The sequence below is a fragment of the Camponotus vicinus genome, unplaced genomic scaffold (assembly GCF_025532165.1).
Source record: "Camponotus vicinus isolate PSW18456_S1 unplaced genomic scaffold, iyCamVici1.0 SCAF_2, whole genome shotgun sequence".
In the NCBI taxonomy this organism is placed as follows: Eukaryota; Metazoa; Arthropoda; class Insecta; order Hymenoptera; family Formicidae; genus Camponotus; species Camponotus vicinus.
The window spans coordinates 6,447,543-6,463,492 of NW_028141956.1; the positions used below are offsets into that span (position 1 = coordinate 6,447,543).

The window sequence follows — 15,950 nt, forward strand, 5'->3', positions numbered from 1 at the left end:
ATATCAATACAATACATGTGAATCTTTTAAAAATTACTATGTAAAAATTAAAGTAATTCGAAAAATAATAATAGTTTTATTATATATAATTTTATTAAACATATACACATATTCTCTGAAAAAATAAATATTTAATAAATATTCTGCTCGTCCTAATTAAAATATTTAATAAAAAAATAGTTAATATAATTAAACTAAATCTTTTTATAAAAAAAACATTATTAAAATTTAAACTACTCCAAGTTATAAAGTGTTTAGATAACACCTTTCCTACATACATTTTTCATTCATGAATATATAGTATAAATAAATTTTCTTTTGATTACATGATTTTGCATTGATAATTTTGCTATTTTTTATGATTCCAATTAAATAATTCCGATGATAAATCATGTATTCATTCAAGTCGGAAATAATGATTAATGATTATTCATATTTATGATTATTATGCAATGATTATAGATATTCAAGAATAATAGTAATAATATAACCGAAATAATTTTTCTCTCACGTCATTCTTATAATTATTATTACATCATTTTTCTACGTTATTTTTTGTTACAAATATTATTAGTTTTTTCGAGGTAAAAATATAAGCGATTTAAATTATAATGTCTCCATTCATTAATCATAATGCTTTTGGAAGATATACAGAATAAAAATAATTTAAAATTATTTACATAGTATTAAAATGCGTAAAAAAATTGTTATCATAAATAATCTCAAATAATTTAATGCGATTTGTGTTATTGCCAATTTAAATTAATAATAACATAAAAATTGAATACTTTAATTTAATAATAATATTAATTATTTTTTTCTCCCTATTTTCTTTGAAGTATTTTAAATAATATATTTATTTTGAAGTCTTTTAAAGAATTTAAATAAAAATTAAAAATAAAAATATAATTAAAATCTACATTATTATAAAAAGAATTTTTTCACATAATCAAGTTAATATAACTAATTATATAAATAATGATTATTCAGTTTACAAATTTACATAAATTCAAGGCAAAATATTCAAGTTAAATATCATTATTTATTATCATCTTTAATTGCACGACATAAATCTGTTTTTGATAGATAATACATTATGTTTGCGTTTAGCATTATTACTATTAAAATTCACAAATCTCGCGAATAAAATAAAGATACAGCAATAATTTAAGACGTTTTCTTGATATTGTTACCTCAATCGTCTGTTTTATTTCAATTTCGATATGGCATAATTGCAAAACATTATTATTTCTTGTCGACATTTTATTTCAATTTTTATGAGATTTTTATACGATATAATCACCGTTGACAAATCATCAAAATCGAAAATTAATTATGGTCAATGTTTAATAGAAAGAGATAAAAAGGAATAAACAAAAAATGAAAGCAATGATACTGCAGTGATAATAAAAGATATTGCTTCTGCAAATGTACGCAACTTCGTTTTATCAAATTAATGGAGAGCACAAGTTTGATAATTATGTAATATATTGATGATAAACAGACGGAAGAGCGTTAACAACAAGTGATGCATAATACAGAATGGAAGATTATCGAATATCTTTCTTTCTAATCATTTATTTCCCAATCTTCTTAAAAGTTAATTTAAAAATTGATTTGTTCAAAAACTTTAATTAAGTTATCAACAAATTAAAAGTCTCTTATAAATGTACGGATAAGAAATGATATAAATTTCATAAATAGCGAGTTTAATTTTTTTATGATAAATATATGAAAAACATATTTTTTACGCCACAAATGTAGCTTATTCTTAGATTATCATAGCTAAATACATTATTATTTTTATATTTCAGGTTACCTAAATTAATAACATAATATTTCGTCACTTATTCGCTTTCTAAACTTAACTCATCGCAAGTCATTAATCTTGTTAGTCGCTTTAAATTCAACAATCTGATAATCTGATAATCGAAAAAAATTACTCTCTCTATTCTTTATAATTTGGCCTTCAGTGTTTCTTATTAAAAGAAAGAATAAATCTAGGAACATTCCGTATATTCAATTGTATCGTTGCATAATAATTTCGCATAAAGAATATGAAATATATATAACTTGTTGTTATATGTGTGTGCTAATGCGCAAAGAAATCAAATATCAGTACTATGTGTGTTGTCTGCTTAATAATATTTGTCTATATCTCCAATTATTAAGAAAAAAATCTCGCTTGTGTAATAACAAGCAGCAAATTAAACACGAAATTGCAAAAAACCATTGCTATCGTAAATGTGATGTAAGAAGATTATTAGTAAAAAATAAAAGTCTCGAAAAAGCTATTGTCCTAAAAGTATTATCTGGAAATAATATCTAATTTTATTGCAAAATCGAAAACATTCATCGCATACTAGTAACACAAGATGATTGGCTAATTCTCAAAATTGTTTAAAGAATCGACCGATAAATATATGTAATGAGATTTTCTCATATTTTATGGTGAGATATAAATAACAAATATTTCTCTCACGAAGATTCCAACTATGCCATTAAATTGATATTTTCTTATCGGGGAAAACTCATCAACACGTTAACAATCTCGTTATGTATATACGACTAATCATATATATACATATACGAGATGAATAATGCTCATAAATACACATAAATATGTTTTATAAATACGTAATTTATATTGTAAGTTTATTGGGATAAACTTAGGGCAGCAATTTTTGCAGCAGCTTTCTCGATAATAGTTAATAACTTTCACATTTACTATAAAAAAAAATCGATGGAAAAACATCGATGGAATAATCGAAATAATTGATCAATTAATGCCTTCTAAGTATATGTAAAATGAGACAATATAATTACTTTTTAAATAACTTTTTAATTAAAAAATTCTCAAAAATTGTAAGGTTTCCTTTTGTTAGAATTTTTTTCTTTCTTTAACGTTAATGATGCGTATTTTTTTTCTTACGATGATAATTATACAAGGAATTTTTACAAGAGATTTACAAGACATTTATTTTGTGCTTTTTAAAGTAAAATAAACTGTTATGCAAGTCATCATATATTCTGAATTTGCGGAGATATAAATCGAGTTATGATTATTTCAAAATGTATTTCGTGAAATAAAGGATTTTTAAATGTAACAATGAAATTTTATTAGATCGTTTGTGTATATAATATATAATATACTTTTGTGCATATAAATATTGAGTGCAAATCATGAATATTAAAATTGTGATACGATAGAAAAGAATATTTATGAATGAAGAGTATCAAGAGAGTTGAAAGAACTCAACATTATCTTATTTTTTAAGATTAAAATCTTTTAAAGATCTTTTAAGATTAAAATCTTTTAAAGATCTATAAAAGATTATTTGATCTTATTTATTTATATAATATTAGAAAGAATATAAAAAATTTATTATCAATTGAAATCAATGAGAATTGAGAGAAAAGTATTAAGTCTACAATTATATATATATACAAAAAGAAATCAAGTATTCTTATTTAGCAAAAAAATTTCATATATAAAATATATTACATACATATACAGGGTGTCGCAGACCACCCGTATCAGTCGAATATCTCAAAAACTGAGCGCGGCAGACAAAAATATTTCAGACAAAAGTTGTAAGGTTTCAAATAACGCATTACATGGCGATATCAGTATGACGAGAGAATAATGAGAGGAATCAATTGGTGTAAAGAAAAAACATAGTTGTTTAAAAAAAAAAAAATGTAATAATTGCAAATTACATATTTTTTCTTAAAAACAACTATGTGTTTTCTTTACACCAATTGATTCCTCTATTTTGTACATAAAAGTATTAAAGTAAGATAATCGAAAAATGAATATTTTAGATATTTTACGGTTTATGTAAAATTAAGAAATTATTTCAAGCCTCATAACTCAAAAAGCACTCAATGAAGAAATACTTTATTATAGTGTTTTGGAAAGCTCTCAAGATAAGCTACAAGAATAAGTAGTAAAAAATAGGGGGTTCCATTTAAAAAATTGAAGGTGACCTTCACGTGACCTTGATAACACTCTTCAAGGTCATACTGATATCGCCATGTAATGCGTTACTTGAAACCTTACAACTTTTGTCTGAAATATTTTTGTCTGCCGCGCTCAGTTTTTGAGATATTCGGCTGATACGGGTGGTCTGCGACACCCTGTGTGTATATATATATATATCAAATTATATATGAGATGAACAATTCTCGTAATACATGTGTCATAAATATATTTTATAAATATATAACTTATATTGTAAGTTTATTGGGATAAATTTATGGTAGCTATTTCTATATGTAACAATTTTTTCAATAATTTATATAATAGCAAAAATCGCATAATCATCTCGAGATCCAGCATAAATTTGCATGGCTGATACAACTAGATCGTATGTATATATATTATGATCACTACATATATATTTTTTTTGACATGGCCATACTAATTAATTGATAATGAAAAAAAAGATCATACTACGCAACTTGAAGTGAAATATAAAGAACAAGAACAATACCCAGAGCTCGCGGATCACCTTGAAGCTAATATCACGAGAAAATTACGACTCTCCAAGTCGCATTATCACCGATTTGGCAATTTGGTATGTATCGATAAGACGTCGTCAAATAAGAAAAAATTTGACGAAACATCAATAACGGTAGCAGAGATCATGTTTGGGATTATCGCTGCCGCGAGAGCAATTGTATTATTGATAATCTATTTGATCTTATTATGAAAGAAAAATTAAAATGCTAAGTAAACTAATCGAGTTCAACAATTGAATTTCAGATTTTGTTTTCTTTTTCATTATTTATATTCGCTCTCTGTCTTGAATATTATTCACATAGCTCGTCTCGCGCGAGCTATTTATCTTTCTTCCTTATGTTTTCAATTTTTTATTTTCAATTTTTATAGAAAATATTCTTTTTAAATTCATAGAAAAAGAATAAATTGAAATTTTTTATTAGACATATTGTATTTTATTTATATATATTATAGTATTTTATTATTATTAAGTATTAATTAATTATTAAGTATTAATTATAATATTATTATATATAATATTAAATACATGAAAAAATTGAGAAAATGTTTGTAGATATCCGTAAATATTTTTAAATTAAACATCTTCAATAATGTGTTTCTCCATTAAGTTTAATTAAATTTAATTTAAAAAAAAATTTCGATATGAACTAAAATTGGAAAAAGTAAATTAAATAAAATAAATATACACACATAAATCTATATGTTGTCAAACAATTCTGAAAAATTGATTTTATATTGTAACTTCAAAAATATAACGTTTAATATATAAACATAAGAATCAAAACAAAAATAAAAGTGGTATGTGTCTTGAAAATTATTGGTGAATAGTTCAATAATTAATCAAAATGAACTATTACTTGAACAATTGAACTATTTATTTGAAAATAATTATTATGTTGTGATGAATATAATTAATATAATGACTATACAATTTCTGATGAATCTGTAAAGAGAATCATCGCTATTGTTTATATTATGTTTTGTAAAATGATGCGTATTTTTATAAAAATATCAATTAATCATTTTCAAGATATACATATCTAAGAGCTAATATGCGATGTTATACATAATATATAACAAAAATATAGTTTATACAATACATTTACGAGAAATCTTTATCGATCTAAAAGAAACTAAAAATCAACAATTTAAACCTGCACAATTTCAATATATTATTCGGTTCAATTTTCGATGAAGAGAATTGTCAATGTCTTTAACAAACATAAGAAAGTTTTGTTCGTATAGCCTCAAAATCTGTAGACGAAGTCGAAATTACATCGGTTTTCGATTTCTATTTCACGCGTTTCGCAGATTTATAAAGGAAAAATTAAATTTGCTTGCATCTAAGATTGATCGTAAATCGAAAAGGAAATAATCCACGCGAGATAAGAGTCAATCGGATTAGTCAACGTTGCTTTCGATTGATGACGAATCTACTTACGTGTACACATCTTGTCCATCGAGAACTCGTTTCCTTCGAGCGTCAAATGCGGACTGTGAAGTACAAGCCGGCAAATGAATATGAAATAGCGATCGTTGGTATCCCGTCAGGAAAATCCCCAGCTCTCGCCGAGAGGAGGGAGTCCACCGACGTAGATGATCGTGATGGTGCGACCAATCGTGAAGAAGTGCGCGTTCAAGTGGCTAAAGTTGCCATGATATTTAATTGATCTTCGAACATGACCCTGAGGAACTCACACGCGTCACACAATGACCCGACATAAACGCGCGAATATCATAGAAATCCGAAAACATCATTACATTCGACAATCGATCTGTTTCCCTTTTTTTTTTTTACCTCCGAAAGAAGCTGACTGACTCGATCTATCGCGCCGATCGTCAACTTGGATCGCGATCGAGTCATAAACGAAAGACATAAGAGGACGAAGAAATTAAACCGATATAATTTCACAAAGTTTGAGACAAGAAAATAAAACTGATTTAAAGATTCTATTAGTTACAACATCGAAAATTGAACTCATTAAAATAACAATAATTTTAGCTTAAGTACTTTTAGTTTTCTACTAAAGTCATATTATTATTGTGCTTTTCATATCATTCTGATCGTTTTTTTATATTCATCTTTATCAAATATTCAGGATCCTAATGTGTGTTACAATAAAAAAAATCCAATTTTAAATCTTATATTTATAATCTTAATTTTATATCTTTTTTACAAAGAGTAAATTCATTGTTTACCAGTAGAGAGATTCTAATGACCAAAGGTTAATAGAGAGATTAGGAGAGAGACTACAGAACTTACTCTCACTCTTTGCGAGATAGAAAATCAGTTGTCTAATAAAAGATTAAATTCATAAATGTTTTAATAAGTATTTAATATTTTCCGTCCAATTTAATTTTGATAAATAATCACAGAAATAATTATCATATATTTTTATGCTGCTATTTTGCTACATATATATTATCATACACAAATATATATTGTAATATTAAGTATCTTGTAACACGCCAAGTTTATATATACATAGCTATATAAAAATATATTTTTTTTACGCAGACCAACAAGAAAAAAGTCGCTTGAAGATATATTATGAAGTAAAACCGGTTATTCTACGGGATTATCCTGAATAGCTGCCAACATAACAGCCTGTTATATCGTAGTCTCGCAATAAAGATAGAATATACAAGAGTGAAATTGAGCACTTCGAAAGAATAAGTACGATTAAAAATAATTATAAGCAGTTTTCAATTTTTTTTAGACATGTAAAAAATTTTTAATTCATATAATATAGTGAATAAACACATCACAATATATCAATTATTAAGTATACCAATTATAACATTAAGTATACTAATTATTATAAAATACAAAATAAAAATTTTTTATAAAAAATAGCTAGGTCCATAAGATAAATCAACAAAAGTTAGGAAATACGCTATCAAGGACCTTTAATGAAATGCAGTAATTAAAACGTAGTTTTCTTAAAAATTTTTTAATATCTAAAATTAAATAAAAAATTTAGACATTTCGGTCCAACTAAAGAGAGCCCGAATTGAATCGAAACGTCTAAACGTCTTTTTTATTTAATTTTTTTATTTAACTTTAAATATTAAAAGATTTTTAAGAAAACTACGCTTTAATTACTGTGTTTCATTAAAGGTCCTTAATAGTCGTATTTCCTAACTTTTGTTTAACCTTTAGAGTACCAGAAAAGCCACTTTTGTGGCTCTGAACAAATTTCGAAATTCTACGTAATGTTAGTATATGTTAATATATGTTATTTATATGGAAAGATTTTTGGGAAGAAACATTATTTTAACGAAAAAATGCAGTCTAAAGATTAATTATTATAAATATATCAATTATTTTGAAAAATTAGTGCATTTTCAAAAATTAAAAAATTATTTAAAAAAAAAAATTCTATTTTTAATATATTACTTTTTTAAAGTAAATGAAAATGTAAAAACTGTATTTTACAAAATTGATTTTAAGATTTGCGCGCACGCACACACATACATATTTTTATCATACACACATATCGTATTCCTTATATATCAATATTATTTATTTATATGTCCAATATTTTTTTTATATCAAAATTATCTATATACCAATATTATACCTTATATATCAATATTATTTATTTTTGTCCAATATTTTTTTTATATCAAAATTATCTATATACAAACATAATAATCGATTTTTCATGTTTGTAAATTCGATTTTAATTGTAAAGTAGAGATCTTATATGTTACAGAATTGTAAAAATCTTATATGTTACAAGATGTGTGTATTCAAAGAAAATAACTGTTCATATAAAAATCTTTTGTTATATTTGTGCATAGATTATTACAAAATAAAAACGTTTTTATTAATCCTCTCATACTGTTTTTGAAAATTAACAAATTACCTAAATATTAATATTATAATTTATTAATGATATTGGAAATAAAAAAAATCAGAAGTTATAATATATGTTAAATTTCTTGAAAATGTCAAAGCTCTCATAAGTCTTGTAAGTATTAAATTAAAAAGGATAGAAAAAAATATACAAATATTATATTATATTATTCAATTATTACATGTAATAATATGTAAAATATCTTCGAATATATAACGAAGAAAAAAATTTTATTCTTTGCTTTGGTGTCAAAAATCCGTAGGATCAAATTTTCTCTTTTAAGAAAAATTATTTTAGTTTTTATCAAATATTATATATAGATATATAAATTATTTACTAAATGACTAATAATAATTATAATTATACTACTATAATAATAAATAATTATACTTGAAAAATTTAAAACAAAATTACTTAATTATAATTATTTAATTTTTTTGTTATTTCAGTAGTCCCTAAGGCATTGGGATTTCCAGTCGCACAACTACGCACAGTTGTATACTCGGCAAATATTGACGTCAAACAGGTCTTCTCGTGATAGGTATGACTCATACGCGAGACGAGTCGGCATACTTTCATTATCATACACCAATTCTTACAAATATAATATATAATTATATAAATTTATGTATCAATTTACCTGATTGACGAATCTGAACTTTCGACAGTTGACAGTTATCTTGTCTACGTTTGATTAAGAAAACACATATGAACAATGAGTTTTCTTTAAAATATCTACACCTTTCTCACACTCTACACTCACTTGCCCACCATGTCACATCCATCGAGTTTTAGTCGATTCAATCATACGTTCGATTCATCGTCTGTTACAAATCGAAATATCGTCAAGAATCGATAGTGAAACTAAATATACAACATACAAAAACGCGCATGCTTGAATGTATCAACAGGTGTCGAGTTGGCAGCAATTTAATGTTTATCAGTCGCGAGTTTATTCCTCGAATCAGAGTTATTTCTGCGATATTCTACGATAACGATTGATTAATTATGAGCAATCCATATCTAAAATAATCAGAATTAATACAAAAAACAGAAGAAAATATTGAAAAAGTTACGATCTTTTAGTTATTTTCTCCTAATAATTATAAATAAATTATCTCCAATTATATTTTGATTAATATTTGTGAAAATAGTTCACTTATAAGTGATAAAATATAATATTATAAGTAATTGAACAATTAATTATAAAAAGTAAAATAATAAACGACTTTATCAATCTAATGAAAAATTGTTAATAAATAAACAATATTGATACAAAATAAATCGATAAATAGACAATTTTAAAAATATATTTTGCTCTAATTTTGATATGATTAACGATATGCATAATTATCAAGTTGGAAAGCATAAGTTTGCCGATATAGATTACTACGAAAAGCGATTTGATGGCAAAAATGACCATTTTTTCATAGATTAAATCGAAAATTAAATTGAATCTAATTGTAATGATATATTATTGAATTATATTACTATACTATATTATACAGAACGAAAAAAAGTTATTTATTGGTGCTTTAATATCTAAAAGTAATTAATATAAAAATAATATTAATAATGACAGCTAAAAAATATCATATCTTATATTATCTATTATATTTTATATTGATTTATCATGTTATTAAAGTATTGCTGAGTTATCTTACAATAAATTGATTAAATATCACGTTTAATATTATATATCGTTCAATCATGCAAAAAATGTAACATAAATTAAAAATTATAAGAATGCTTTTATATAATGACGAAACTTTTTTTTCAAAATATTATTTTACAAACTTACATTAAAGGCAGTGAGACTTTTGGTTTCTCTATGGTTGAAACGGGCGTGTCCTACGGATAGCTGACTTAATCACAAATGAATGTGAACATCCTCAATTCGAACGACGTAGCTTTTTACCATTGATAAGATTACTTTAGTTGAATGTATGAGTTATTGTGTATGAGTATTCCGAATCGAAGCGAATGAAAGAACCTAAATTTAACCCATTGCGATCAACTGCGTCATTTTTTGTTTGGTAATTTTGATTTTTGCAAATGACGTTATGACAAACAGAAATACGTATAAGATGAATTTGTTTTTAAATTTTCCATTAAGATATAGAAGACTAACTTTTATTATAATTATTGTAATTATTTATTATAATTATATTTTTTAAATTATTTATTAACTTACTACTTATCGCGTTTTTAAACTGCATTAAAACATCTTAATGATATTTATGGAAAAATATATGCGTATGCACTGATTACATTAACTTATCAATAGAGTTCCGCCTTTGAGGCTATGATAGATTATCTAATCATCTGGTTTGAAAACAAGTCATTTAAAGAAAATTTTGTTTATTTTTTTATATTTTCCGTTTCATAAGAAAATGATAAAACTAATTATAGTAAATACGAAAATCAAATAAATATACATTTAAATGTATAAAGTATAACTAGACAGACCAGATTAAATGTGTGATCGGTATTTTTCTTGTATAAAAATTAATTAAAAAATTATTTTAAATATTTTAAAAATTTGTTCAGTTTTAAAAAATTATTCATCTAATATATTCAAAAATCGTATATAGGATAAAAACAGTATAAATCAGCATGTCCTTCAAAGAGAGGAAAATCGAAAAAAGAGATGTGCCGATTGTGTGATTAAACCGGAAGTTAAAAACAATTGGCACAAGTCTACTTCGAGAGAAATGATTATATATAATATAATTATAGTTACTCTCTTCTTTATGTATATGTTCTTTTCTTTTTAATGTTTTAAATTTATAATACTTTTATTTTTATGTACATACTGTTTAAACGTGCTAAATCTTCTCCGAAATTTTTTAATGTTTCCTCTAAAACTAGCTAGCCATGAGAAGTTATAATGGAACTGCAACATTTGCTGTTAACATTCCTTTTGCAAAGATCGCAGCCGCAGCTCGGTTTTTGTGACGGTTTTTGTTTACGATAACATTTAGGAGGACACAGAGGTGGTTGTGGTTTTGTTTCGCAACAGCAGGGAGCATAAGGATCCTAAGAATAAATTATGATTGAAATTGAAAGAGAAAGAGAAAAAAAGAGAGAGAGAGAGAGAATTCAGTTTAAAAATGTGAAATGTGTTTAATTCTTATTCAACTTTAAATCCAGCATAAAATAATGTACAATATGTATATGTATATATATTAATTAATTTTATATTAATAAATTATTAAAATTATAAATAAAATATATTGTTTAAAATTAATTAATTAAACTTATTTCAAATTTTAATAAAAAATATATTTAATAAAAATAGATTTATATCAAATATATAAACAATACAGATATATAAAAGAAATTTTGTATGTAAATTTTTGCATCTATTTTATTCAATTTACAGAATGTCATTAGATTATAATAGAAGATGCATATTTTCCCGATAATAAATTTAATAAACACATAATAATATTGACATATTTTATATATTTTATACCTGCATTTTTATATAACAGCAAGAGATTGTTTTGGGGCAAATTTGACTAGGAAGTATGTATGGTCGTTTTTCGATACAAGGCAGACCTATGTCGATTTCTTCATCTTTCTTCAATTTAGAGTCAGTACATTTTTTTCTTGACTTTTCTTTCTTAGAAGGACATGCCGATTTAAATTGTTCCGTACCTTGTTTAATTGCTGAGTGTACTATAGGAATAATTATAAAATTTTTTAAATATTTAAAATAATATTTAAATAATCTTTTGTACAAAAAAATCAAAATTATTCATATTATATATATACACATTGTCAAATTGTAATATGATATGTAATGTTTGATTGACAAGATTCTATGGGATTGTGCACCAGTTGTTCATTAAAAAACACAAATGTACCGCAATCGAATAATCGATCAAGAATACTTCCACGTGATGTATCATCCATCATAATGACTGGTGATAAAAAGACCTTTTTACTTGGATTTCATTATTATGCGAAAATGTGGTAATAATTATTTATAATTTGCCTTGATATGCAACGAGAATGTGATATGTAACAGCTATCAATCATTGGACAAATGAAGTACATATCATAAAAATAGCAAATTTCAAGAGACTACTAATATAAGTTATAAATAAGTTAAAATCAGACTTCTGTGTATTTGTTATTTATAATATATAAAAGTTTGTGATTATAAATTTTACTTTCTATTCAAACGCTGCGTTTCTTAAAAAAAAAAAATAAGAAAAAAGTTTCTGAATATGCATCATACATCTAAATGACATGTCTAATATCTTCGTATATTTCAGGCAAATATTTATTTGATGAAACTTTGACGTGATAAATTAAATGAATGATAAAATAAATTTACTAAATATTTATTTTTATTTAAACATTTGCAAAATGCAATAAGATGAATAATTATTTCTTTTATATATTATTTGAATTTTATCGTATTATTATCTTTTATATGAGCAATATACGTAGAAGTAGAAGCACAGAGGAGAAGATAAAGATAACGCATGATGTTACCTACCTACTTTAATATATTTCTTACAAGTTAATGAAAACTACTATAGTTGGCGTCACTTCCCGATAATATAAAAAAATCCTCTTTCCAATTTTTTTTTAAATTCACATAATGTATTTCAACAAATTTAAATATATAAAATACAAAATATGCGTTTAAAAAACCGAGAAGAGGCAATTATATTGAATCATTTTATTAATATAGTTAACAAATGCACTGAGTTAGGATCGCGCAGAGTTCATTTAATAGAATTAAAATCATATTAAAATCATAACTCGGTTATGAGACAAAAATTTATATCATACCTTAATGTGATTGCAGCGGTTACAGCATTAATTGCAGCAATTGGACTGGTTCTGCTTTTTCAATTTGTGATTTTTCGTTGGCACTCTGTCCCACAGAGTTCACTTGACAAAACTATCACTTGTACAACCGATGCGATATATTATACATAAAATGAAAAATAAAAAACAATTGCCCGCGTTAATTTTTTTCCATTATTATACAATTATTTATAGACAATTGATTCACAATTAATTTAAAACGTCATTCGGATGCGATAAAGTTTATATTCTTATAATCGGATAATACTCCCCTGGCGAAAGTAAATATCGGAGAGTAAGTCGAATGTAAGGAAAGAGTAACAGAAGTGTAAACGAAGCTTCTAGGAGGCGTAAATTGAAACAACGAAACGTAAACGAAGTGTTAACGCTTCATTTACGTTTCGTTGTTTCAATTTACGCCTCCTAGAAGCTTCGTTTACACTTCTGTTACTCTTCCCTTACATTCGACTTACGCTCCGATATTTATTTTCGCCAGGGTCGTATCATATATATATAATTATGATCATATCAATTGCGACAGTAATCACTAGTATTAACTTCGATTTCATTTTTTCAACACTCGCGATACTCGGATAAGCATCTCGAGGTCACAAATAATCACAATATTTTACAAACGAGCGCGAAGCACGAAATTTCGTGTAGTATGCAAATTAAATATGTCACTCATTCGCGCCAACTGTAGCATGTGAATCATTTGAGCACTAGTTTTTATTAAATGTGACGTTGGATGCACTTTATTTAACATTATTTTCGCTTCAAATTTTTTAAATACAATTTAAATAATATTCTAAATTAAGGATGTTTTGTACCTATTTTCAAAATATTGAGAATTTAATGAAAATTGTACAGAATGTCCTTACATATGTTTAGAATCTTCAGTACAATTTTTAAATCGATTCACTAAAGCGTTTACAAGTTATAAGGATTTTAATTTGCACCGAATTAACATGTGTTCTTATGGGAAACGTATAATCACGTCGATTCAAATGACAAAAACACATGGAAATAATATTCAGAATTTGTTTAAAATTTGCAAAAGTGTAGTTTAGATACAGAGGAAATATTTGGTCAAATAATATTATACAAGTACTAACTGGTTAAAAAGATATGAAATATAATTCAATGAAATTAGCCATATATCTGACACAAGGCGAAATTCTCTGCCAAAAGTTAATCATTTCGATTAACAAAATTCGGAATATTTCAGTAAAAACGCAATAAATATTAAAAAATACATCTCTGCACTGTAGCTAAGATCAAATTGTAATATTCCACGCAATTTCTCATACTCAAAATACACCAAAAGTGGATATATTCGTCAATATTGATTTTCAGCTATTTTTTGCTGGGATTGTATATACAAAGCATCCTTAATAAAATTGATCCAGTTTATGTATTATTATTCTTATAGTTCTTTTTCTTTTCTTGATCTATGTTATATTCGAAAGAAAAGAAACAATCAGAAAAATCTTGCGTTTTCAAGCGTAAATAGCGTCAAATGGAGTGCACTTAATGACGCGTATGTGTGTATATTAAATTATAAAACATCAAATAATTACCACTAATTATCGATAAATGCGTTGCAATATTTATTAGATAATTCTTATACTTGTATTGTAGATCGCAAAAGTAAAGCGTTCGTGTAGGAGACGCGTGAGAGCTCACGAAAATTCGGTCTAATTCTCGCGACGGTCAAGGTTATTACTATTGTGAAGTGAAGAATGTGTGGGTCGCCCTACGTCCTACATCATAAGCAAGGAAGGATGGAGGGGATGTGAGAGTAGGTGCGACCGCTTTGTTTATAAAGTTATGTAAACATAGCGCGGCTGACAATGGCTGCGTTCAGCAGAAAAAGCTGCTTTGCAACTGTTGTAAAATTCGTGAGTCTGATTGGCGTATACTCTTAATTTTGACTGAATCTAAGAGCATACACCAATCAGATTCACGAATTTTACAACAGTTGCAAAGCAGCTTTTCCTGCTGAACGCAGCCAATGAGTTCGCGTACGATATACACACATTTTTTACAAGTGTAATAATAAAATAATTTCTCGACTATCGCGTTACGAAAATTAGTTTAAACTTTTCTCACTCGTCGAACACACGAACGTACGTATATTACCCATATAATCTATAATATTACTAAGAGTAACAAATCAATTATTTAATAAACATTGGAAACGTGTTTGTGTTTAATTGTCTACGATAAATATTAATTTATTATATTTGCGTTATATATATGATAAATATACGGATTTGTGTCGCAGTTAAAATGTTAGAAACTCGCGTTTAATTGATTCGGATGTGCAACAGTTATATTTAATTCGCATATGATATAAACTCGAAATCTCGATTATTGTATAATATTAATTAGTTCTGCGATCATTTACGATAATCGACGAATTTTTTAAAATTTAATTATATACTAAATTAATAAAATTGATGAAGTTTGTGTGTAACGATGTGCAGTACAAAATCTATCCATCTTTTTCCAGATATATAATTAATAAAAATATTTTATATAGATAGTTATTCTCTTGTGTTAGTTTTTTTCTTGATGCATAGAATATTCTTGTTGTGCATTTTATATTTATCTTTCTCTTGAAAATAAAAATTGTTTTCGTACGTACGTATCTTATTTTTCATGTCATATTTCTCATATTATCATGCGATTCGTGCTTACTATGAGAGTTGACTTAGTGTTTCTCATTT

The 15,950-nt window shown here is 25.6% G+C and overlaps 2 protein-coding genes and 1 long non-coding RNA gene across 28 annotated transcripts in view; 1 reads left to right on the forward strand and 2 right to left on the reverse strand.

The window, feature by feature from the left end:
* LOC145966635 (alaserpin) overlaps positions 1-10,208 on the reverse strand; it is a 37,787-nt gene extending 27,579 nt beyond the window's left edge. For 11 of the 25 annotated variants that reach the window (XM_083090870.1, XM_083090856.1, XM_083090869.1 and 8 more), the window contains exon 1: positions 5,967-6,280. In XM_083090870.1, coding sequence (XP_082946996.1) covers positions 5,967-5,985 — 19 coding nt within the window. In that variant the 5' untranslated portion in view covers positions 5,986-6,280. Of the gene's footprint in view, positions 1-5,966; positions 6,283-9,028; positions 9,178-10,189 lie in introns of those variants that run through there. The other 14 variants (XM_083090853.1, XM_083090857.1, XM_083090861.1 and 11 more) reach the window with 5 other exon arrangements.
* LOC145966637 (uncharacterized) lies at positions 5,773-9,609 on the forward strand. Of its 2 annotated transcripts, none has more exons than XR_014437102.1 (3): positions 5,773-6,532; positions 7,044-7,202; positions 8,838-9,609. It is a non-coding gene; the product is annotated as an uncharacterized LOC145966637 (long non-coding RNA). The 2 variants fall into 2 exon arrangements; XR_014437101.1 differs by having other exon boundaries at positions 5,773-6,153.
* A 901-nt stretch (positions 10,209-11,109) lies between the features above and the next one.
* On the reverse strand, positions 11,110-12,431 carry LOC145966636 (uncharacterized). The gene is made up of 3 exons (XM_083090879.1): positions 12,261-12,431; positions 11,867-12,072; positions 11,110-11,427 (listed from the first exon to the last, which is right to left on the reverse strand). Exons 1-3 carry the CDS (start codon positions 12,310-12,312, stop codon positions 11,260-11,262), a joined length of 426 nt encoding a protein of 141 aa, XP_082947005.1. The 5' UTR covers positions 12,313-12,431; the 3' UTR covers positions 11,110-11,259.
* Between the last annotated feature and the right edge of the window lie 3,519 nt (positions 12,432-15,950).

Coding starts and splice junctions, on each gene's coding strand:
- LOC145966636 (XM_083090879.1), bottom strand. CDS start 12,312: ATGATGGATGATACATCACGTGGAAGTATTCTTGATCGATTATTCGAT. Junction 12,073..12,260: donor TGATCGATTATTCGATTGCG/GTACATTTGTGT, acceptor TTATTCCTATAG/TACACTCAGCAATTAAACAA. Junction 11,428..11,866: donor GCTGTTATATAAAAATGCAG/GTATAAAATATA, acceptor ATTTATTCTTAG/GATCCTTATGCTCCCTGCTG.